Here is a 22,311-nt window from a genome sequence, read left to right on the forward strand (position 1 = left end):
GTCCTCTGGAAGAGCAGCTTGTACTCTTGACCACAGAGCCATCTCTCCAGACCTCAAAAGAGCATATTTTAAAAAGAACCACACTAACATTAACTTACTTTAAATGATATCAAGTATCCACCATTTACACTTTCCTTTGTATCTTAAATGTTTTTATATAGTTGGGTTTGCAAGTTAGGATCCAAAATAAGATTCATACATCTTATTTAGCTGCTGTATCTTAGTCTTTGTCTTTGGTGGTGGTGGTGGTGGTGGTGGTGGTGGTGGTGAATCTTACATAATCTTACCTAGTTTTTTTGAGCTGAGCGGGTCATAGGATGTGGCAATTAGGGTACTCCTCCAGTGACACTCTCTAGGGGGATGCCAAAAGTGTATCAGTAGTTCCATTTTTATAACTACCAGGTATAGGGCGGAAAGGCAGTCCTTGGCTGGCACCTGCACAGAGTTGTGATGGAGAAGTAAGACAATAGAGGAATCAGAGAGAAGTTATGAAATTGGAGCCCTTCAAACAGGAAATGATTGCATCCGTCTAGAAGCAGACATAAGTTCATAGAGTAGCTTAATGTAAGATCTGAGTAGAAAGCCAGGGGTATGCAGAGCAAAGGACATTTCACAACATCCAGATTAAAGTTCATTAGGGTGTTTGATAAGCTTGCTGGAGAATCTATTCTTCTTTTCTTTTCTTTCTTTCTTTTTTCTTTTTTAATGCCAAATGCTGTTTATTGAAGGAGGGAAGAGGTCTTAAATATAGGCTTACAGCACAATGGGAGAACCCCGGAGGGCAGAAGTTCACTACTGATGTTTTACAATCTTGCATCTAAGCTGTTAACGCCCATTATGCAGGATATACAGACAGGGAACTTCCCTTAAGCATTCAGGAGGGTGGAACCTGGCAGGGAGTTAGCATAGGGAGGATATCAAGGTCAAGGTCAGCAAGCAAGGCAACAGTTACCCAAAACGGGGGCCAGGGACCTACAGGTCCCTCTTTTACTAAAAAATGAGCTTCTGACTTGGATTGCATGGGACGTCAGCAGTTCACCTTACCCGTCATGGAGATGCCTTCTCAGGCCACACAGGTGCTCTGTCTTAGGTTGGTGAGTGCCCCCCAGACATTACCCATCTCTGAATACTCATTATCATACCGGCTCAATAGTGTGTGAGCTGCAGAGTTAACTGCTGCCAAAGATCTCAAAGGGCTCTTTCTTGGTGTTTATTTTTGTTTGTTTTTGTTTTCTTCCCCGTGGCTGAACTAGAGAGTGATGAACACTGTGATAGCCTTTGGAGTGACTGGAATCACAGTATGAGGGCTCAGTTAGATGGCTTCTAAAGCCCTGGAATTTGATCACCTGTTCCCGTCCTCAGAGAAACTGCTTTGGAATCCGTTATGGTTACCACACCGTATTAGACATTTGGAGTGACCAATCTGAGCCACCATATATTACTAGGGAAATCGGTGCCATCTTGCTAATAGAAGAATTTAAGAACAGACTGGAAAGCAAGGGGATCAGACATTGTTGTTAGAGTTTAGCAGAGAAACTCCAGGAAACAAAAGTTCTTGGCAACTGCTTGCAGGAGGGAGATAGAGAAAGCCATGCTTTGAGTTAAGCATGGAGGGCAGCCATGAGGCTACTTGTCTGCCACAGGGAGGTAGGGAGCCACAGAGAAAGAAAAAGAAAGCCCAAAGCACCAGAAAAAAAACACATCTGGGCTCTGGCCCATGAGTGGAGGAAAGAGACACAGGAGAAGAAAAAACAAGAATTATAACTCTCTACTCTTTCTCAGGTTTTAATTATCTTGTCTCTGTAGAATTAAGTGAGGCTCAGACTGATCTTCCTCTACACAATTCTATTGAATCTCAGATATTTCCCCCCTGGTAATCTTGACTTTTGTAAATCTAGAACCTACTAAAGAAAGTTTTACTTAGATTGACATAACTTGATGTATTCGGTTTTAGATCAGAATAAAACTGTATGTTTAAATGCTTTAGAAGCATTTAAATGTTGTAAATATGTGCTATATAAAGTGTACTTAATGTTACGAAATTGCATATTTACCAATGGCTTTGCCTTGTATTGCAGCCATTTCTTCCTTTGTCTGATAGTGGAGTCATATATGATTCTGATGAAAGTGTTCACAGTGATGATGAAGAAGATGATGCCTTTTTTTCAGACACACAAATACAGGAGCACCAAGATCCTAATTCTTATAGGTAAATAAGCCCCCCATACTCTTTTGACCTTCTTTTGCAGAAAAACTTGATATTATTTATAACTCTATGCAGCTGGATGAGGTAACTCACACCTTTAATCCCAGCAGAGGTAGGCAGAGAACTCTCTGAATTCTAGGCCAGCCTAGTCAAAAACCCAAAAATTAAAAATTGAGACAAAGTTTATCTATGCATTTCTGGCTAGCCTAGAACTTGCTATATAGACCAGGCTGGCCTCAAACTCCACCTGCCTTTGCCTCCTGAGTGCTGATATTAAAGGCATTTGCCACCAATGTTGGCTTTCAAATTTGTTTTTGAATAAATAAATAATATTACCATGAATTTATATTAAGAGTGATATATTTTGGGAATTCTTTACCTTTCAGTTAAGTTTCTAGAATAGTTTCCATGAACATTATAAAACTAACATTTTATTGAGGAAAAAAATATAACATGCTTTTAGAATTTAACACATCGATAAATGATATGCTACTACATTTTGTGTGACTGTATGAGAAATATTTTCTACTAGATAATTTTCTTATATTCTAAATGTGATATTGTTAAAGTTTTCTTCCTTCCTCCCTTCCTTCCTTTCTTCCCTCCCTCCCTCCCTTCTTTTCTTCTCCTCACTATGTAGATCAGGGTGGACTTGAACTCAGAGAAATCCACCTGTCTCTGCCTTTCAAGTGTTGGGATTAAAGGTGTTTACTACCACACCTTGCCTAAAATTTTATTTTTCAATGACTATAAATAAGCCATTTTTGTGTAATAAAAGTCAGAGGCCACTTTTCTGAGTTGAAATTCAGCCAAGCAGTTGATAGGGGCATCACTACTCTTTTCTGTGATTCTGTTTCTAGGTTGATAAGTAGTTTTCTTGTTTATTTTGTTTTATTTTCTCTTCCCAAACAGCTGGGCTCTTCTGCATTTGACAATGGTTAAGCTGGCACTTTATAATATCAAGAATTTCTTTCCTATTGTTGGATTAGAATTCTCTGGTGAGTTTGGAATTTGAAAGTTGTATTAGTTAGAATTTCTATTGCTGTGAAGAGACATTATGACCACAGCAACTCTTATAAAGGAAAACATTTAATTGGAGCTTACAGTTTCAGAAGTTTTAGTCTATTATTGTCATGGTGAGAAGCATAACAGCATGCAGGCAGACATGGTGCTGGAGAAGGAGCTGAGAGTCCTACATCTTAATCCACAGGCAGCAAAAATGAACTGGCTTGAGCTTCTGAGACCTCAAAGCCCACCCACTAGTGACATATTTCCTCCAAAAAAGCCACACCTACTCCAACAAGGCCACACCTCCTAATACTGCCACTCCCTATGGACCAAATATTCAAACACATGAGATTGTGGGGGCCATTCCTTTTCAAAACACCATAAAAGTCAAAGCTATTAAATAAAATAAATTACTATTAAGTTAATGTTCAAAATCTATATAGAAGGACATTTAATATTTTAAAAATATTGCGTTAGCTATTTTGAAAAGTCTTCTGTTGCAGGCTCCAGTCTGAGGTTTCAATTTGGTACATGAACTACAGTCTAGGGTTGAAGAGATAGCTCAGAGGTTAAGAGCACTGACTGCTCTTCCAGAGGTCTTGAGTTCAATTCCTAGCAACCACATGGTGGCTCACAACCATCTGTAATGAGATCTGGTACCCTTTTTTTTGCTGTGTGTAGACAGGACACTGTGTACATAATAAACAAATAAATCTTTGAAATAAAATAAAATAAATAAATAAATAAAAAGAACTACAGTCTGCCTAGAAGACTGAAAGAGTAAGAATCCAGACTAGGAAAGCTGGACGTTTGTCTCTGCTCATTTTAGTGCCTTCCATTTTGTTGAAATTATTAGGATTAAAACTTAAGAATAGTCTTACATGATTGATCTGTTCAAATCTGTCTATTTTTAGAAGTCTTGGCTCTAAGAGTTTGGATTTTGCAGATTTGTGGTGACCTGATTTTCTTACCTTCTAGAGCTCCCTGTGACATCACCATTAGGAATTGCTGTCATTAAAAACTTGGAGAATTGGGAACAGATTCTGCAGGAGAAAATGGATCACTTTGAAGGTCCACCCCCTAACTATGTCAACACATACCCAACTGACCTCTCAGTGGGAGCTGGACCAGCTCTTCTTCGAAACAAAGCAATGTTGGAACCTGAAAATACTCCATTCAAGTAAGAAACTTCTTAGAACCCTCTGGTAGTATAGCATGGTTTGACTTTTCTGGGAAACAGTTTGACAGAGGATGTGAGTAGCCTTTAGAATAGTCTTTACTGTGAACATGCAGCCAGTCTTCAGCAGTGTTCTATAGATACAGTACTTTTGGTTTTGGTTTTCGAGACAGGGTTTCTCTGTTTAACAGCCCTGGCTGTCCTGGAAATCGCCTTGTAGACCAGGCTGGCTTCAAACTCACAGAGATTTGCTTGCCTCTGTCTCCCAAGTGCTGGGATTTAAGGCATGCGCCACGACTCCTAGCTGGCGATACATTACTTTTGTAGTTAGGAAAAAAGTCATTCATCATCTTCTGTGTTTCTTACTTTTGGGGGAGATTTGACAGTAATCTACATTGCAATCAGTGTTACTGACTTTTTGTGGATATTTTCATAAAGGAAAAAAGAAGGTTTTATGTTATTTTGATGCTCTATCTGCCCACCTCAGCCCTTTTGATGAGCAGCATGCTTTCAAAAAATTATTTTTGACCAATGCATAAAAATGATATTTTCATAGGTTGGTATGTGATATCTTGATGAATATACACAGTATATAATATTTAAATCGGATTAAACGTATCTGGCTGCACGCTTAGTTTTGAACCAGCCATGTTTAGGAGTAGTGTTCACAAGGTGATATCCTTAAGCAGTTAGAAATGCTGTCTGTTACTTTATATTTATCAATGTGCTTTTACTATCTGGAAAGCCTAGAGTGTAATTTAAAAAGAAAACAGTGAATCTCTTGATATTTGTCTCTCCCAGTTCATTCAGTGTCACTGGAAAATTGATTACTAGATCAAGCAGTTATTTTCAGGAAAACTAAAATTAAGGGGCAGATAAATCATAAGGTTTGTTGAGCTTATAGCTGTGTTCTCTGAACACATTTGGAAGATTTAAAACAAATGTCTGCAAAAGTTGTGTTTTCTGTGAGCTGATTGGTTTGTCAACCATTTGTCCACTTGCTAGATCTCGGGATGCGTCTGCACTTCCTGTCAAACGGCTCTGGCATTTCCTTGTCAAACAGGAAGTTCTTCAGGAGACATTTATTAGATACATTTTTACTAAGAAGAGAAAGCAAAGTGAGGTATTCCAAGATTTTTTTCTGTTGTAATTTTTCTTTCGTCTCTCTTTTTAATGTATCTGAATTTTAGTTCTTGACTTATTTTGAAAGTTTATTTTTGGATGATTTATTCTCTTGTTATTTTTTAGACATCCTGAGTAGTAGCCAAAGCTTATCAAGCTGCAGTGAGCTTTTATAAAACTTGATTATTTCCATTTCAAAACAATGAGACAGTGCAAGTTCCATGATAAATCACATCTTCAAGTGGCAATTGGTAATTCCTTTAAATAAATGCTGTTGGACTGTCACGTATAATAACTTTGCAGTAAATGGTTTCCAGAGCCTAACATATAAATGGCTGTACTCTGTGATGCAATCCTTTAAATATGTAATTTAAAACATAACATAGTCCCTTAAGCATGCTACCTATTTTTAATTTATAAATGAACAAGTTTTTTTTTCTTTTTCTTTTTTTAATTGAAGAGGGCTTCTGATCCCTGGAGCTGGAGTTAAGGTGGTTTACAAACTCCTGATGTGGGTGCTGGGAAGTGAACATGGGTCTTCTGCAAGAGCAGTGTGCATGCTTAATTGCTGAGCCATCTCTCCAACACCAATGAACAGGTTTTGAAATAACAATTTTAAGAAAATTCTGAGAGAATAAACTAGAGAAATGCCAAAAGCAAAATAAAGGATGAATACCCTTAAAAATGAAGGTGCAGGTTTAGTCTTATATGGTAATTCCTAAGTCAATATTAGTAATGCATGCATGAGTCAAGAAGAATCAGGAATTTATTTAGGTGCTGACAAAGGATCTCTTCCTTGAAAGACATTTTATTCAGCATTTCATGCCTTCTGGCCTTCTGTGAGGCAATGGGTAGACTGCAGAGCTTACAGAGCAGTGTCAGACACAATTGAAGGATTTGCAAGCAGTCTGTGAGATAAATGAATTGTATTTCATTTAAAAAGGTGAAAATGGAGGACAGTCTGTATGGGGCAACGTCCCAAGGTCAAGTGTAGAACTGCTGAGGCTTTCCCTGTACCTAGGCCAACAGCATCCACCACACTTGTTCTTGTTCAGTTGTTATCTGTGTACATGGTAGTACCTGTGATGTCACTGGACAGTCCCAGTGAACACCAGAGTGGGCAGAAATAAATCAGGCACTTCCTTCCTAGATTGCTGTCTGAGTTTAGTATTGGTTGTAGGAAGAGAATACATACAGTGGAGTTGGGATGAGAGGATTCTCCTCAATCTCCCTTTTGACGTTTGTACATTGGATGATGTGACTCTCTTGTCTTGTGTTTCTTATGTAGTGTGGTGATAATTTGTTTGTACTCTAACAAATAAAATTTGCCTGAAGATCAGAGAACAACAAGCCACTAGATTAAACATAGAGGTCAGGCAATGGTGGCACACTCCTTTAATCCTAGCACTCGGGAGGCAGAGATCCAAAAGTCTGGATCTCTGTGAGTTCAAAGCCACCCTGAATTACATCCAGCCTAAAAGAGAAACAGAGCCAGGCACTGGTGGTACACACCTTTAATCCCAGGATTTGGGAGTCACATGCCTTTAATCCCAGCACTAGGAAGGTTGAGACAGGATGTGATATGGCTGGGCAGAGAAAGGAATATAAGGTGGGAGGAGACAGGAGTTCAGAGGCCTTTCAGCTGAGGACTAAAGGGGCATTCAGTCTGAGGATTTGTGGAGACAGGATCTCCTCCTTTCGGTTGAGGAGTTGGCGAGGTGAGAAGTGGCTGTGGCTTGTGTCTTCTGATCCTTTCAGCGTTCACCCCAATGTCTGGCTCCGGGTTTTTATTATAAGACCATTTAGGATTTGTGCTACAGTGTAGTCTCTCTGTGCCGCCCTGCAGTCACCTGTGACTGAGCATGAAATGTGGCCCATAGGACTGAGTGTCCGATTTTCTTTAATTTTTAGTAGCCACATGGCTGCTGTATCAAAAAAGTACAGATCTATTGAAAATACGTTTTCTTGGAGAAAAGAATTTTGGATATTAAATCTTTTAAGATTAAAAACTGATCACTAGGCCCAGAAATAACATCTCCAAAAGGTGTGCTTTATCTCTGTAGGTTTGGGGGTAGGATTTTGGTGATCAACAAATTTGGTAAATTGATTAGTAAAATCCTTGAAAAAAATCTTTGAGAGAGAAAGAGAGGGAGAGAGAACACACTCAGCAGTTAAGAGCACTGGCTACTCTTCCAGAGGACCTGAGGTCTGTTCCCAGCTCCTATGTCTGGCAGCCCACAACTGCCTCTACCTCCTGCTCCAGGGGATCTGACACCTCCAGGGGATCTGACACCGTCTCTGGCCTCTAAGGTCACCCCCACACATGTGGTATATACACACTGAAAAACACATACATATATACATACACATAAATAAAATATTTAAAAACAAAAGCTGACATGTTGGCTAATTCTAAAACATTTGAATTTTTGACATATTATAAGAAGATAGCTTTATTTATCAAGTTAAAGAAAAAATATTCCACAAATCAAGCTTTTGTCAAATCAATAAATGTGTCAAACCAACTAGTTGACTTAGCAAGCGATCTTCAGTGACTGACTTTCACTGAGTTAACCACTCTTAGAATAGAAGAATTCCTGTGTTTCCCTGGGTGCTTCATTGTTACCAGGCTTCATTGCTGCAACACCCCCCCCCCCAAGTGGTCCTCAAAGGAGGGTCAGAGAATTTGAATGGAAATTGTCACATCAGGAACACTGGGGAGAAGTTTCAGGCTCTGATCATGTCTTCTGAGGTTCCCGTAGTAGAGGGATATTTCCAGTTGTACCTCCCCTAGGACTTGTCAAGCAGGGTGCCAACAAGTGTACTCTCTTTCCTGTGTCTCATCCTCGCAAACATTTATTTACAAGGAGAATAATTTCTGATTACATGATTATTCAGATTTGTTAATAAGTAAGAATGAAAGCAGTGTGAAGCCGTGGGTTCAGTCCTTCAAACCTTACACATACAAAAATAAACAGGGGCAGGGGCAGGAACTAATGATATAACTGGGGAGATGGCTCAGGCATAAGTCAGTCCCTCTGCAAGTGTAAGGACATAGGTCAGACTCCCCAGTCCCCAGGGAAAGTCCATATGCAGCAGCATATCTCCACACCCAGAACTGGGGAGGCAGAGACAGCTGGATCCAGGAAGTTTGCTGGCTGGTAATTGATGAGCTCCAGATTCAGTGAGAGGCCCTCTTTCAAAAAATAAGGCGACGAGCTACTGAGGAAGACACTCGGTATTGAATTCTGGCCTCCATGTGACCACATGCACATATATCTATATATACATGTATGTAACACAAAATTAAAAGAAGTAGGTCTTATTTTAGAGATTATAGTTTGAAGAATTTTAAGTTACATAAATGGTATATAAATAATAAATTTTTATTTTGAAATAGTTTTTGTTTTCCTGTGTATATGATAGAGTAATTTTAGTTATCCTGTTTTGCTTTTGCTTTGTTTATCTGATACTTTGTTTTATCTAATTTGACTTTTTGAAGTCAGTTTTGTCATCTTTGTATGATAACCATTCTAGCTTGAAATTTTTCATTCTCTCTATGATTTGTTTTATGCATGTGTTTTGCGTTTGTGACGGTGTGGTGTTATGTAGTCTGTAGAAGAACATGTGGAGCAGGTCAAACACTCCGTAGCAGAAGATTGCCATGTCAAGGTAGTCTCCCCTGCGCGTCTCCGTAGCTCACTTTGCGCTGTTCTCAGAGCTAACCCTCCTCTCTCGTGCTAACTGTGACTGCCCAGCTGAGGAAGAGAACTTGCTGCTCACACCGCCTGGAGCAGAGGGAGGAGCCACCTGTGTCTAGCTCTGCTCTGCTCCACTCCGCTCTGCTCTTTCTTGTTCTCATCTCCACTGCTGTTACTTTTTTGAGTCTGTTTTAAACACAGCTGGTCTTTCTTCTTGGCTCTCCTTCTCTTGCTTCCCATTTGTCTCGGATTCTCCAGACACCTCTCCTTCTTCTGACAAGTCTTCATTCTTTTGTCCTTCATCTTCCTGGGCTCTCCCTGTCTCCCTGTTCCATGGCCTACTCTGTCCTTCGCTCATGCCTTTTCTCTCTCCCTCCCTCTCTCTCCATTCTCTCCCTCTCTCTCTCTCTCTCTCTCTCTCTCTCTCTCTCTCTCTCTCTCTCTCTCTCTCTCACACACACACACACACACACACACACACACTTATTTCAGAATATTTGTGCATATTTGGAAGAGCTAAAATGAATATGTAAATTTTAAAAAATTTTGGCCGTCTTTTGTAATCATTACTATGCATTCACATTGGGATTCTTCAGAATTCGAGTGTTTGATTACAGAGCTTCAGAGCATGAGAGCAGATTTCCAAAACTAATTCCCCACACACTCATGCTCCCCCACTCCCTCTTCCTGCTGCTGCTACATTTTCTTCTTACCCAGCTGTAATCCTGTGGGTGTGTGTATCTGTGTGGAGTCACGAGCAACAGCTAACCCTCAGCAATGTTTTGTAGGTCGAAGCTGATCTGGGCTATCCAGGAGGGAAGGCAAAGGTCATTCATAAGGAATCTGACATGATCATGGCATTTTCTATTAATAAGGTAAAAATTGTAGTCACTGTCAACAATGTGCTGATTTTTGGTGAAATTGCCCAAATCATTGTCTGCCTTTGCTTTATAGGCAAACTGTAATGAAATTGTTTTGGCTTCAACACATGATGTTCAAGAACTTGATGTCACTTCTCTGCTGGCCTGTCAGTCATATATATGGATTGGAGAAGAATATGATAGAGAATCTAAAAGGTGTGTCTCTTTGTGACTAATTATAAATTCCATTGTCTTCAGCCAGTGCCTGCTGAATTGTTGGGCTGAGAAAGATACCCCTCTCTTCAGCTGTGCAAGAAACAAACCTAATGGACTTAGTGGACAGTAGAAGGTCTTTGCTAATATTAAAATTTATAAATTACTCATAATTTTCCCATTAAACTTTTCATAATATTTAAACCAGAATAATGTCTGCTATGGAGGTCTAAGGTTTAAAACTGCCACTTTGACATTTAACCCCAAGGAAATGTATGTAGTAGTCAGTAAATTTAACTGATCTAGATAATGAAAGTAGAAAAATAGTATGCATAAATTTTTAGACTAATTGAATTGGGCCCATTAGTTCTGCAATGTTGCTTATCACTTGATGAAGTATCTTTGCAGATAAAAATGTCAACAACTTTAGTTGTCATCTGAAGAGTTTTACAGCACTTTTTAACTTTTGGCTTTTCCTACATGTTTGTCTTTTGTTGCTTTTCTCCAGTCAGGAATTTTATGTCTTAGGATGGTACCCTGGGGGCCCGCTTTCCATGTTTATCCTTTTGTTAGTCTATAACCAGGCTTTAGTCACAGTTTAGAGTGGATAGAACCATGTAATATAGTACATAGCGCCATCCTCAGCTTACATTCACACTTTTATGTGATGAAATTAATATTTTAAGATTTTTTTTCCTATTTGTTTTTGGATTTTTAAGACAGTGTCTCAGTTGCCCTGACTACTCTGCAGCCCACCATGAAGCAGAGCATGAAATTGAACTCCTAAGTAGTAGGACCATAGGCCTTAAGAAAAGCTTTAAAGCTTTTACGAAAAGCTTTAACAAAGCTTTAAAATCATATTTCTTATTTCCTTAAAAAATATAATTTGGGGTTAGGGCTGTAGCTCAGAGCCCCTATTTAGCATTCAGGAGTCCTGGGTTCAGTTGCGTCTGGGGCGGGAGGGCAGGAGGGCAGGAGGGCAGGAGGGCAGGGGTAGTTGGACATGGTGGCTCATACCTATAATTCTGGCACTTGGGAGAGTCAGATACAAGAGGATCTCAAGTTCAAGGCCAGTCTAGGCTGCATAGCAAGACCTTGTCTAAAAACAAGCAAATAAAGGAACTAGAGAGAGCTCTGTTGGTAAACTGTTTGCTGCATAATCATGAGAACCTGAATCTGGATCCCCAGGACCCATCCAAAACCTGAGTAGCAAGTACCTATAACACTGGCACTGGCAAAACAGTGAGAGGTGGGTCCAGGGGTTTGCTGGCCATGCAGCCTGGCAGAAATGTGGTGCTCCGTTTAATGAGAGACCCTGCCTCTAAAGAATACAGTGGAGAGCAATTGAGGAAGGCACCTTCCATAGGTCCATATAGCTGAAAACACATAGACCACACATACACAAAAATAAAAACCAAGCAAATAAATAAATGTAAAATAAAATAATTTGATATATGGGCTACCTGTGTGAAAGAGGTCACTTAATACTTATGTTTAATCAAAATAAAATTTGTGCTAAATACTTTTTTTTTTTTTTTTTTTTTTTTTTTTTTTAGTTTTTTGAGACAGGGTTTCTCTGTGTAGTTTTGGTGCCTGTTCTGGATCTTGCTCTGTAGACCGGGCTGGCCTCTAACTCACAGAGATCTGCCTGGCTCTGCCTCCCGAGTGCTGGGATTAAAGTCGTGCGCCACCACCGCCCAGCATGCTGAATACTTTTTAAAAAGTTTTTATTATGTTGTTCTCATACATACTCATAATATATTTTAATCATGTTATTATTAGGCTCTTTGTCCCTCTCTGCTCCCAACTGATACCCTTTCATTTTCTCAGCTAGCTCCCCTTCACCTTTCCTGTCTTTTGTCTGTGTGTTTGTGACCTGTTGGATTTCATTTTGGTTTTTATAGGACCACTGGCACCTTACCAGTGCTGTACCACTTGAAGAAAATGTCTCTCCCTATCCCATCAACCGTTGGCTGTGTATAAATCCTCGCAGAGGGTTAAATTACTCTAAAACAAACACTTGTTCTAATTTTGTAGCAATAAATCTGCTCACAGAGATAAATAATACATTAGACTGTGTATGTGTGTGCTGCCACTGCCCAGATCTGTGCCTAAGTTTTTAATCAATGGATATTTAAATCTATTTTTTAAAATAGTTTAACTACCAAAGAAAAAAAACTATTTAAAAAAAAGTACCAGGCAGTTGTGGCACACTCTGTGAGTTATAGCCTTATCTACAAATCAAGCTCCAGGACAGCCAGAGCCATCACACAGAGAAACCCTGTCTTGTAAAACAAAAACAAAAAACGAAACAAAACAAAAAAGTAAACCCTTACTAAATCTGTATTCTCAGAAAAAAAACATTAAAGAGAATCTTTTCTGGTTGTATAAAATCTCTAGTTGGATTTGTGTTGAGAGAACAAAACTTCCAGAGTAACATGCTATGGTTTTCCACAGTTCAGATGATATTGACTATCGAGGATCCACCACAACCCTGTATCAGCCTGGTACAGCCTCCCATTCTACGAGCCAGGTGCATCCGCCCCCATCTCTGCCATGGCTCGGCAGTGGGCAGACCAGCACGGGAGCTACTGTGGTATGTCTTCTTTCTAGACACATGTGGTTTCTGGGTATGGGTTCCTCAAGCAGTACATTGAAGTTACTTGACATAGAAGTGATCCTAAAGATGAGAATAACTAATTGACTTCGAGTTTCGCTAGTGCATGATCTTTCACATATCAACCACAGTTTGGAATGGATGTTACTATCCTCCAGTATCATTTTATAGGTGAACAAACTGAGACACAGAATGGTAAAACAAAGTCAAAGAGGGGTTCATGTCTATTTATATTGGAAAATTGCCTCAGATTACTGAAGATTAATTCTTCTTGGTCACTAGTTGAAGGAGCTCTAGTCTTTCATGCTCTGCTCTGAAGAATCTGGATACCAGCTGGGTGCAGTGGTTCATGCTTATAATCCTCACATGCAGAAGGCTGAGGTGGGAAGATTGCCAATTTGAGGCTAGCCTGGGCTACATAGCTAGATCTGTTAGTTCTTGGGGAGGGGGCAGTTGGAAGAGAGTCCCTTTGTCCCTAGATGAAGCAGTTTGTAACGTCTTCACAGGGCAGGGCTGTAGGACCTGTAAGTGATTGCTTCTGTTCACACAAATGTATGTTAAACGTCCCAGAATCCTCAGCAGGGTATATCTCAGTTAGTTTCTCAGGAGGTTGAATGACATGAGAACCACTCTGATGCTTGTTCTTCCTCGTCCCTTCTGGACCAAGTACAGAGTAAATCCCTTTTCCTCTTTTTAAAGCTCATGAAAAGGAACCTCCACAATGTGAAGAGAATGACTTCACACCCTGTCCATCAGTACTGTGAGTAGTTTATTTGTCATCTAAGGGTTTTGAGTGACTTTTTCATTTGAATGGGAATTATTGAAAGTCTTGAGTGTCTTACTCCCCACCTTCTGTGTTTAGATCTCACAGGTGCCCAGGATGGCAGTGTCCGGATGTTTGAATGGACACGACCTCAGCAGCTTGTCTGTTTCCGTCAAGCTGGCAACGCAAGAGTTACTAGATTGTATTTCAACTCACAAGGCAACAAGGTTCGTTCCTGGGAGTTAGTGGTGAATGCTGAGGATGAAATACTGATTAAAACTCTGTCAAAAGTTTTAATGACCCTGGGGTTGAACTGAGCAGTCAGTTTATTGGATTCTGTTTATGTGACCTTTTTTCTTACAGTAGAAACAAAGATTCACAAAACTTAGTGCAGTCATTTATCCAGTCATTCATTTCAGCCCTGCGTGAAAGAAAACTACCTCTGCCCCATGTGCTGTTAGCATCCCCCAGCTTGCTGGAGTCTTAGTGACACCCAGTTTCTCCCTCCCTGTGTTGCGGAGGCTTAGGGGAGGGCAGTAGGGTGGGTGTGGAGCACACTTAGAAGATGGAGGGGGAAGGCAGGGTACTCAGACTGTGGGAAGCACAGTGGACCACAGCCGTAGGACACTCTGTGAAGTGGGGTCCCACAAGTCTCCCATCTCTAGGTTGATCTTCCCTCTGGCAGTAAGTCTGAGTCTATGTTTGATGTTAATGCTGTTCTTACAGTGTGGTGTTGCAGATGGAGAGGGTTTTCTGAGTATCTGGCAAGTCAACCAAACTGCATCGAATCCTAAACCTTACATGGTAAGTGCCGCTCACGTTCCCAGAGCGCATGCAGAGAACATAGTGTTACAGATGAAGTGTCTGCTTTTAACGGTGATCTCAGTAGTGCTTCTGGGGGAAAATAACAGTTCTGCCCAGCATGAGCTATCCATCTTGCCTCAGTTTAGACAGAAATTACCAAACAACAGCAAACAACTTTTGCTTTTTACCTTAAAGGGCAATCATGGATTTTCCCTGTGTACAGCTCAAGTCAGGATACCTTTTTAATGGTACTTTTGTCCTTTTTGGAAACAGTTCTTTTTAAAATACAGTGTTTTTATTAATGATGACTAAATTTTACTTGTAGGATTTTGTTAAGTATAATTAAGATTCAAATAGGTTCTGAGCACTAATTTCCTTCAGAATTTTTCCTTCTTACCAGATTATACTCTAGTCCTAAAAGGGTACTTTACACATTTATCCATATTGTGTTAAATACCTGCATACTGCCATGTCTTCTAAGAAATGCAAGTAATCATGTTTTGCCTTCAGTCTGATCAGCTCGTGTAGAATGATGTCCTGTTTATTTATTTATTTTGGAATAATTTCATTTACTTTTTATTAATTATTATAGGACCAGCCATATTTGTTCCTACCCTGGTGTCCTCTTTATTTGTAAATACCCTGGCCAGCATCTTCCATTTGGGCCCTCACTTTGAAATTTCTGTTCTCATCACCTGATAGAGCAGGAAAGGAATACTTGGCTTGGTGGACAGTTTCCCACATTGCTGGAACTTCTTAGGAGTCTTTAGGGCAGTTTTAGGCTTTTAGACTTTGTGCAGGACTACTTCAAAAAGTGCGTTTGTGATTGGCAGAGCTTGGGTGGACATAGGGAGCACAAAGGTGGCAAAGGTAGATTTTGGTATCTAGACTACAACGTTAACTTGACTACGTCTCTTACAGCACAGCCTATGTTAGATGGACAAGGTAGAGTTTACTCCTCAGGTTACTGTTCACTATGATTTAGACTATTAGTTTATCAAAATATTCACAGTTGTCAGCACTAAAACTGTCTGTGCTCTTTATCTAATCAGATGTCTTTAGTAAGTTCATCTGTTTAGTTTGGGGTAGAGTCTTGCAGCCCAGGTTGACCTTTGAATCTTAGGCTCAAATGATGATCTTCCTGCCTCAGCCTTCCAATTAGCTGATGCTATAGACACCCATCATTGTGTCTGTTAGTGCATATACTGTAGTGCCCTGTTTTTTTCTTATAATCCAAAAACTATGATTTTTTTTTCTAGACAGGGTTTTTCTGTGTAGCTTTGCGCCTTTCCTGGGTCTTGCTCCATAGACCAGGCTGGCCTCAAACTCACAAAGATCCGCCTGCCTCTACCTTCTGAGTACTGGGATTAAAGATGTGCACCACCACCGCCCGGCTGAATTGGTTTTTTGAGACAGGGTCTTTCTATGTAGCTGTTGGCTGTCTTGGAACGTGCTCTGTTGACAGCCTGGCCTCAAACTCAGAGATCTGTCTGATTCTGCCTCCTGAGTGCTGGGATTAAAGGTATACAGAAGCTGCTGTGCCTGACTAAAGAATATAACCTTTAATTCAGTGTATCTACCAACTAGTTCTAAGTTTTAAATTATTGGATATTATCAAAGTAATTTGCAAATATCTCTATCCTCTTGCTATCACTTTTTTAAAATTCTAGACTGAATCTTTATGGTAAAGTATTTTATTTAAGAGCTTAGAAGTTGTCAGGTGTGGTGGCTCACACCTTTGATCCCAGCACTTGGGAGACAGAGGCTTGTGGATCTCTGTGAATTCAAGGCCAGCCTGGTCTACAAAGCAAGTTCCAGAACAGCCAGGATTGTTATGCAGAGAAGCCCTGTCTCAAAAAACAAACAAACAAACAAACAAAAAAACCAAAAAATAAAAAGGAAAGAAAAGAGCTTAGAAGTTTCAGAGACTTACGTAGATTTATTTTTTAATTTCACTAAATTCTCAAATAGTTTAAGACTTTCTAACATGAAAGATAATTTTAAACTATTTTACTCTTGCAATTTGTCCTGAGAATTAGGAACATGATTACAAACATAATGCTTCCTCCAATAGGAAAAAAATTTATTTGTGAGGTCAAATCATTACAACTTTTAATACTTTATAGTCTCAAAAAATAAATACTAACCTAAAAGAAATGGGAGGATTAGAAATGGGGAGAGGCAGTCACACCTAATTCATATTGACTTCTTTGTTCTTTGTGCACATTAGAAATTCTGTAAAGTGCTGTGCCTTATCTTCTACTTAGGAAGAAGGGAAAGCTGGTAGTTTGGCCTCTAGGTGCACCGTGGCCTGCAGGTTCTGAGTACTAAGCACACAGTGCACGTCTGCGTTCTAAAGAAGAGTGAGTTAGGCTGTTTAGTCTGGAGGAGACTGGCTCTCAGGCCACCCCACAGTGTGGACCTGCAGCACTCTTCCCCCATCCAGATGGAGTTTAAAACACTGTTGTTGGATATGGTGGTCCATCACTTGGGAAGTTGAGGATCATGAGTTTGAAGCAACTTGAGATCCTATCAAGAACCTGTATCAAAGTCAACAAAAATGAAAAGTAAAATTTAAAAATACATAATCTCACTCTGAGTCTAGCATGCCGTTGGTGGGACAGTATTTGTATTCTTTCAGTTGCTACTGGATTTTTAGATAACATTGGTTCTGTTTTGTTCCCTAGAGTTGGCAGTGCCACAGTAAGGCCACAAGTGACTTTGCATTTATCACCTCTTCAAGTCTAGTTGCAACATCTGGACAGTCCAATGACAATAGGTAGGTTGACAGAAACAAAGAAAAGAATAAAATTTTAGGCATAAGCTATTTTTCCTAGAAAGTAAGGATTTCTTTTAGTAGGTTTTTTTTTTAATCCAAGGAATTTTTTTTAAATGTTTTACAATCCTTACAATGGCTTTCCTTATCAGAAGGAAACAAAACAAAAATTTCTCCTAATGTAGTCTATAGTAACATTTATTATTTCTATGCTGAAGTGATTTAGTCTTTTCAAAGCTCTGTTTATAAAGTTCTTTAGAAGTAACAAGTATTTGGCATGCTATAGTCATGATTCTTTGCATTTCCCCCTCACACTGTTTTCATTAGCTGCATGCTATGAATAGTGCCCATTCCCTTGAAGTGATTACTGCCCCGGGGATATAGAAAGTACCCTTCTACTGAGGAAGTCATTTCCCTGTTCTGCAGCAGAGTAACAGAAAGAGGTGGGCTGGGAGTGTGATGACAGGGACATCATCACCTTAGGAAACAAGCTGATCCTAGTTTGGGAAAGGATAAACTCTTAGAAGAGAGACCACCTTCACTCTAGTTGGAAATCTCAAACACAAATATTTTTCTTGACAAAATTTGTCCTTATTAATGGTTTTAGATGAATTGTTTCTGATGTACTTTGTTATTTCTTTAAAAGAAATGTATGCCTCTGGGACACATTAATATCACCTGGAAACAGCCTCATTCACGGTGAGTTAAGATGTGATTTTTGACACATTATGAAGGAATGCTCTCGAGGTTTGACTTTACTTCATGAACCCAGTGTTTGCTCGTGGGTTGACGTGGAGGACTGTGTATAGAAAGAAGAGGTTTATTTCGGCTAACAGGTTCAGCCCCTGCTTGATTGTCCTTGGAGTCTGGTGAGAAGTACTCACGGAGGAACCTGAGGTGGAGGCGGATGCTCTCCCTGCCACCTCCAGGAAGTAGAAGGGAGAAGAATTGGGATCCTCTTCAAGGAGTTACCTCCCTTCCTTCCATGAGTGCTGCTACCACCTAGTGGTGCCATGAGCAGAAACATCTGGAGACACTTGTCCAGATTCCTTAGCTCGTGACTGAAGTACTCAGGTGCATGAGGTTGAGAGTTCTTAGTCACAGGGATCTTTGGATGAGGACAGCATCCTGTGGGTCCGTGCTGCTGGGTGGTGATGAGGCGAGTGAGCGCACCACTGAGGATGGGTTCCCCTTCTGCTTCTCCATGCTCTTAGAAACACTTGAAATTAATGTGCGTGCGGTGCACATTAGTGAGAGTCAGTGTGCTAGTCCCATAGATGATGCTTCTCCATACTTTGTATGAGGCACAGATTTTGGGACTTGGTTTTAAACACGTTTTTTCTGTTCATGTTTCATGTTGATCTGATGAGTATAATTTTAGGGTTTCAGGAATTCCATGACTTAAAAGATGGATGTTCTTTAGTTTTCCTGATTGTCCTTCTGTGGCTGTGCAGAATATCTGACAGAAACAACTAAAGGAAGAAGAGTTGGTTGTGGTTAAGGGTCCCAGAGGCCTCTCTTCATGGTCTGCTGGCCTGTGAGGAGGTAAAACATCACAGCAGAGAACGTGATGAGGCAGCCCCCCTCACTCCTCCAGGTAGACAGGAAGCAGAGCGAAAATATGGTCCAAAGGAAACCTGCCTCCAGTGATGTATTCCTGTAGCCAGGCCCACCCTCCAGTGTCCCAGTAATGCTGTCAAATTAGGAACCTTCCCCTGTAGACTCAAGAGCTAAAGCCAGGGCCCCCGTGGCTGTCATCTCTTAGTGCTTGGATTCCTGCCCCTGGTATCTGGGGACAAATCCTCAACACATGAACCTGTTGGGAGACACTTTCTAAACAAGTCATAACACTTGGAATGGAAAAAGTGCACTATTAACTCCTGTATATTTAAATGTGGGTTTAAACATCAGAACCAAAAGCTGGATGTTGTTTGGGGAAAGTCTCCTGGTGTTTTTCTCTTTCCAGGTTTCACATGTCATGACCACGGTGCCACGGTACTCCAGTATGCCCCCAAACAACAGCTTCTGATCTCGGGAGGCAGGAAAGGTTACATCTGCATCTTTGACATTAGACAGAGACAGCTAATGCACACCTTCCAGGCACATGACTCAGCTATTAAAGCTTTAGCTCTGGACCCCTGTGAGGAGTACTTTACTACAGGTTCTGCCGAAGGCAATATAAAAGTAAGTAAGCACAGGAGGTGGGAATGAACTATGCTAATCTTTTTCTGTTGTCCAGACTGCTAGGAAAGAGAAAACACGACCCCTGTAGTCTGAAATGGAGGCATTGAAGTAAAGCCTTGTCGAGTACTGGATGCCCTTGACATGCCAGCCCCACCTAGCCCTAATTTACTTCTGTATGGCTCTTTCTAAAGCATTCTTCTTTGGAAATCCAGCTAATAATCAAATTCACTGGACTCTCAGGTTATTATTGCTGTGAATCTGGAAGGGGCTGGGGTGCAACTCAGTGGTAGAATACCTGCTTACATGTGCAAGGTTCTGGGTTCCATCCCTAGCATCACAAAATAGTAATAAAAGGGACTTGTTTTGAGTAAAATGTTTGAGGTTTTTTTGTTTTCTAATGATGAAGATTTGAGCTCAGAACTTCATGATGCTAGGCAAACACTCACTAACAAGGTCTACCACTAGCCCCTAGTGGGTGGGTTTAATTAACACATGGATACATTTGACAAAATTTATTTGGTACCTTGGGATTTTCTTCCTTTTCTCTATCTCTGTCCTTGGTACTCATAACTGAGGGAATGTCTCCAGATAAGTGAGGTAGTACCATATTACTTTCATTTTGCACTAGACCTAGCTTCACATGGAAACATTTTATTAGATTAAATATTTGGTTGAATTGGTGAGATATATGTATATATGTATGTGTGTGTATGAAATGTAAAACTATAACAGAATGTGAAAAGAGAAATTTGGAAGAAAAAGCAGTAAGTCTAAGGATAGGCTGTGCTTTTTGTGAGTGATAGTCATTCTCATTTTTTCCAGCTGAATATTTTTCCTGGTAGTGTTTATACCGACTGTTAGGAAAGCAGCAGTCAGCAGGAAATTGGACTTTGGAATTAGTTAGGCCAAGGAACAGAAGTGAGGGCCATATTTTTACTTTGGGTCTCTCATTTTAATGACTGACCATTTTTATTTTCTTTTTAAATTAGGTGTGGAGATTGACAGGTCATGGCCTAATTCATTCATTTAAGAATGAACATGCTAAGCAGTCCATATTCCGGAACATTGGAGCTGGAGTCATGCAGATTGACATCAGCCAGGACAATCGACTGTTTTCCTGTGGTGCAGATGGCACACTGAAAACCAGGGTTCTGCCTAGTGCTTTTAACATCCCTAATAGAATTCTTGACATTCTGTAGTTTGAAAGATTGGGGGTTTACTTTTATATACCTCTCAATTAAAAGAGGTAATGCAAGAATTAGCCAGTTCTGCTTTCTAAGACACTGTTAACACCTTGAAAATAATCAGAGAATCTCTGTGGAATTTGAATCTGATGCAAGCTGGGCTTTACTCTACCTGAGCGTTGCCTCCCCAGGTTGGTAGAGTGCATGTACCTTGTCATAACACTGACACATTAAAAAAAAAAAAATCAACCTTGTATTGTATGAAGGGAAGCTATTCTTTACATCATGTAACAAAGCTGATTCAGAAACACTTGAGGTTAGTTGACAGTAAGTTAAAATAATGAACAGGGCCTTTATACCAAATTGAGGAAGAAAACATTGCTGATTCGGGTTTTTCTTCCTGTTCTCATCATGGATGAAGCATGCCTCCTTTGTTGAATGAAGGATAGTCATGAGGTGTTAGACACTGTAGACCACCAGAAGCACTTGTTAACTGTGGAGCTGTGCCCAGTCAGTCTCATTCTTCCAGCTGAATAGTTTTCCTGGTCGTGTTTATACCAAGCTAGTACTGTAACTTGCAAATGAGTGCAAATTGAAATGCAATGTTTTCCTCACGATTTGCACATTGACATTTTTTGGACTGCTAGTTTTTCTATTAAAATATTTGCCTTTATGTCAGGAATGTAATATGTTAGACATGCGTATTTGTAGTTAAGCAAAACATACCTTCTTAGTCCAGTTTAGTACTTTTTCTTTTCATGTATTTAATTAAGGTTAATAAGGCATATTTAAGGCTATGTTGAAACTACACCAGTAGACCATTTCATCTCAATTAAATGAATGTTAGGCTTTTTGTGGCCAGTTGATGAGATTGGTGATATTATTTATTGCCACAGCCTCTTGTATAAACTATGCAGAGTTAAATATTATTTGCTTGTAAAATATTAGCCAATGTCATATTTTGATGTATTTCCTTCATTATGACCAAAAGTATGTTGCAATATTGAAACCAGTGTCTGTATGTGTTTAAGTGTTTACCAGCAAATTGTCTCATCATGTAATGAGAATGTTTGATGCCTACGTGGTAAATAGTAAAACATAATGGTATAAAGCACCTTTCTCTGATGGCAATGTGGTACTCATGCTGTGAAATACATGTGTAAAAGAAATGTTATCTGTTTTATTTTAATTGGCCTATTTAAGTAGACTGGTCTGGCATTCTTTGACACTGTTTTTAAGAGTTAATTTTAATAAAATGATTAACTATTAGAGAAATTATAAGCCCTTAAGCTGTTGATTCATTCACACATTATCTATGGAACATCATGTATACAAGACGCACTTCTAGTGAGATGGAGATTGAGAGCTGAGCAGATGCTTGCTTCACTGAACCTTGTCTGGGGATGGCACTGCCCAGAGGACTTGGTATTAGCAATCAAGAACTGCCCTGAAGACGTGCCCACATACCACTCTGATGGAGGCAGTTCTTCAGTTGAGGTTGTTCTTCCCACGTATGTTACAGTGAGAGCCAAGATCAGCCATCATAAGCTTTCAGAACACAGGGATGGTCTGTGAACGCCCTGTGCTGGGGAAGTCACTTCTTCCCTTTGCTTTGTTTCCCTGACCTGCCACTGTCCGCAAACCCACCAGCCGAGCTCCAGGTCCATGGCCTGGCAGCCTACTCTTTGTTTGTGAG

The 22,311-nt window shown here is 40.1% G+C and overlaps 1 protein-coding gene across 4 annotated transcripts in view; it reads left to right on the forward strand.

The window, feature by feature from the left end:
- Positions 1–21,712, forward strand: part of Dmxl2 (Dmx like 2) — a 123,945-nt gene extending 102,233 nt beyond the window's left edge. For 2 of the 4 annotated variants that reach the window (XM_028864975.1, XM_028864976.1), the window contains exons 30-44: positions 2,079–2,209; positions 3,119–3,204; positions 4,193–4,394; positions 5,397–5,514; positions 9,126–9,185; positions 10,003–10,089; positions 10,169–10,290; positions 12,745–12,883; positions 13,604–13,664; positions 13,767–13,894; positions 14,394–14,471; positions 17,159–17,250; positions 17,894–17,946; positions 19,214–19,431; positions 20,421–21,712. In XM_028864975.1, coding sequence (XP_028720808.1) covers positions 2,079–2,209; positions 3,119–3,204; positions 4,193–4,394; positions 5,397–5,514; positions 9,126–9,185; positions 10,003–10,089; positions 10,169–10,290; positions 12,745–12,883; positions 13,604–13,664; positions 13,767–13,894; positions 14,394–14,471; positions 17,159–17,250; positions 17,894–17,946; positions 19,214–19,431; positions 20,421–20,630 — 1,785 coding nt within the window. In that variant the 3' untranslated portion in view covers positions 20,631–21,712. The remainder of the gene's footprint in view (positions 1–2,078; positions 2,210–3,118; positions 3,205–4,192; positions 4,395–5,396; positions 5,515–9,125; positions 9,186–10,002; positions 10,090–10,168; positions 10,291–12,744; positions 12,884–13,603; positions 13,665–13,766; positions 13,895–14,393; positions 14,472–17,158; positions 17,251–17,893; positions 17,947–19,213; positions 19,432–20,420) is intronic. The other 2 variants (XM_028864977.1, XM_028864978.1) reach the window with 1 other exon arrangement.
- The last annotated feature ends 599 nt before the right edge of the window (positions 21,713–22,311 follow it).

The sequence above is a fragment of the Peromyscus leucopus genome, chromosome 7 (assembly GCF_004664715.2).
Source record: "Peromyscus leucopus breed LL Stock chromosome 7, UCI_PerLeu_2.1, whole genome shotgun sequence".
NCBI lineage: Eukaryota > Metazoa > Chordata > Mammalia > Rodentia > Cricetidae > Peromyscus > Peromyscus leucopus.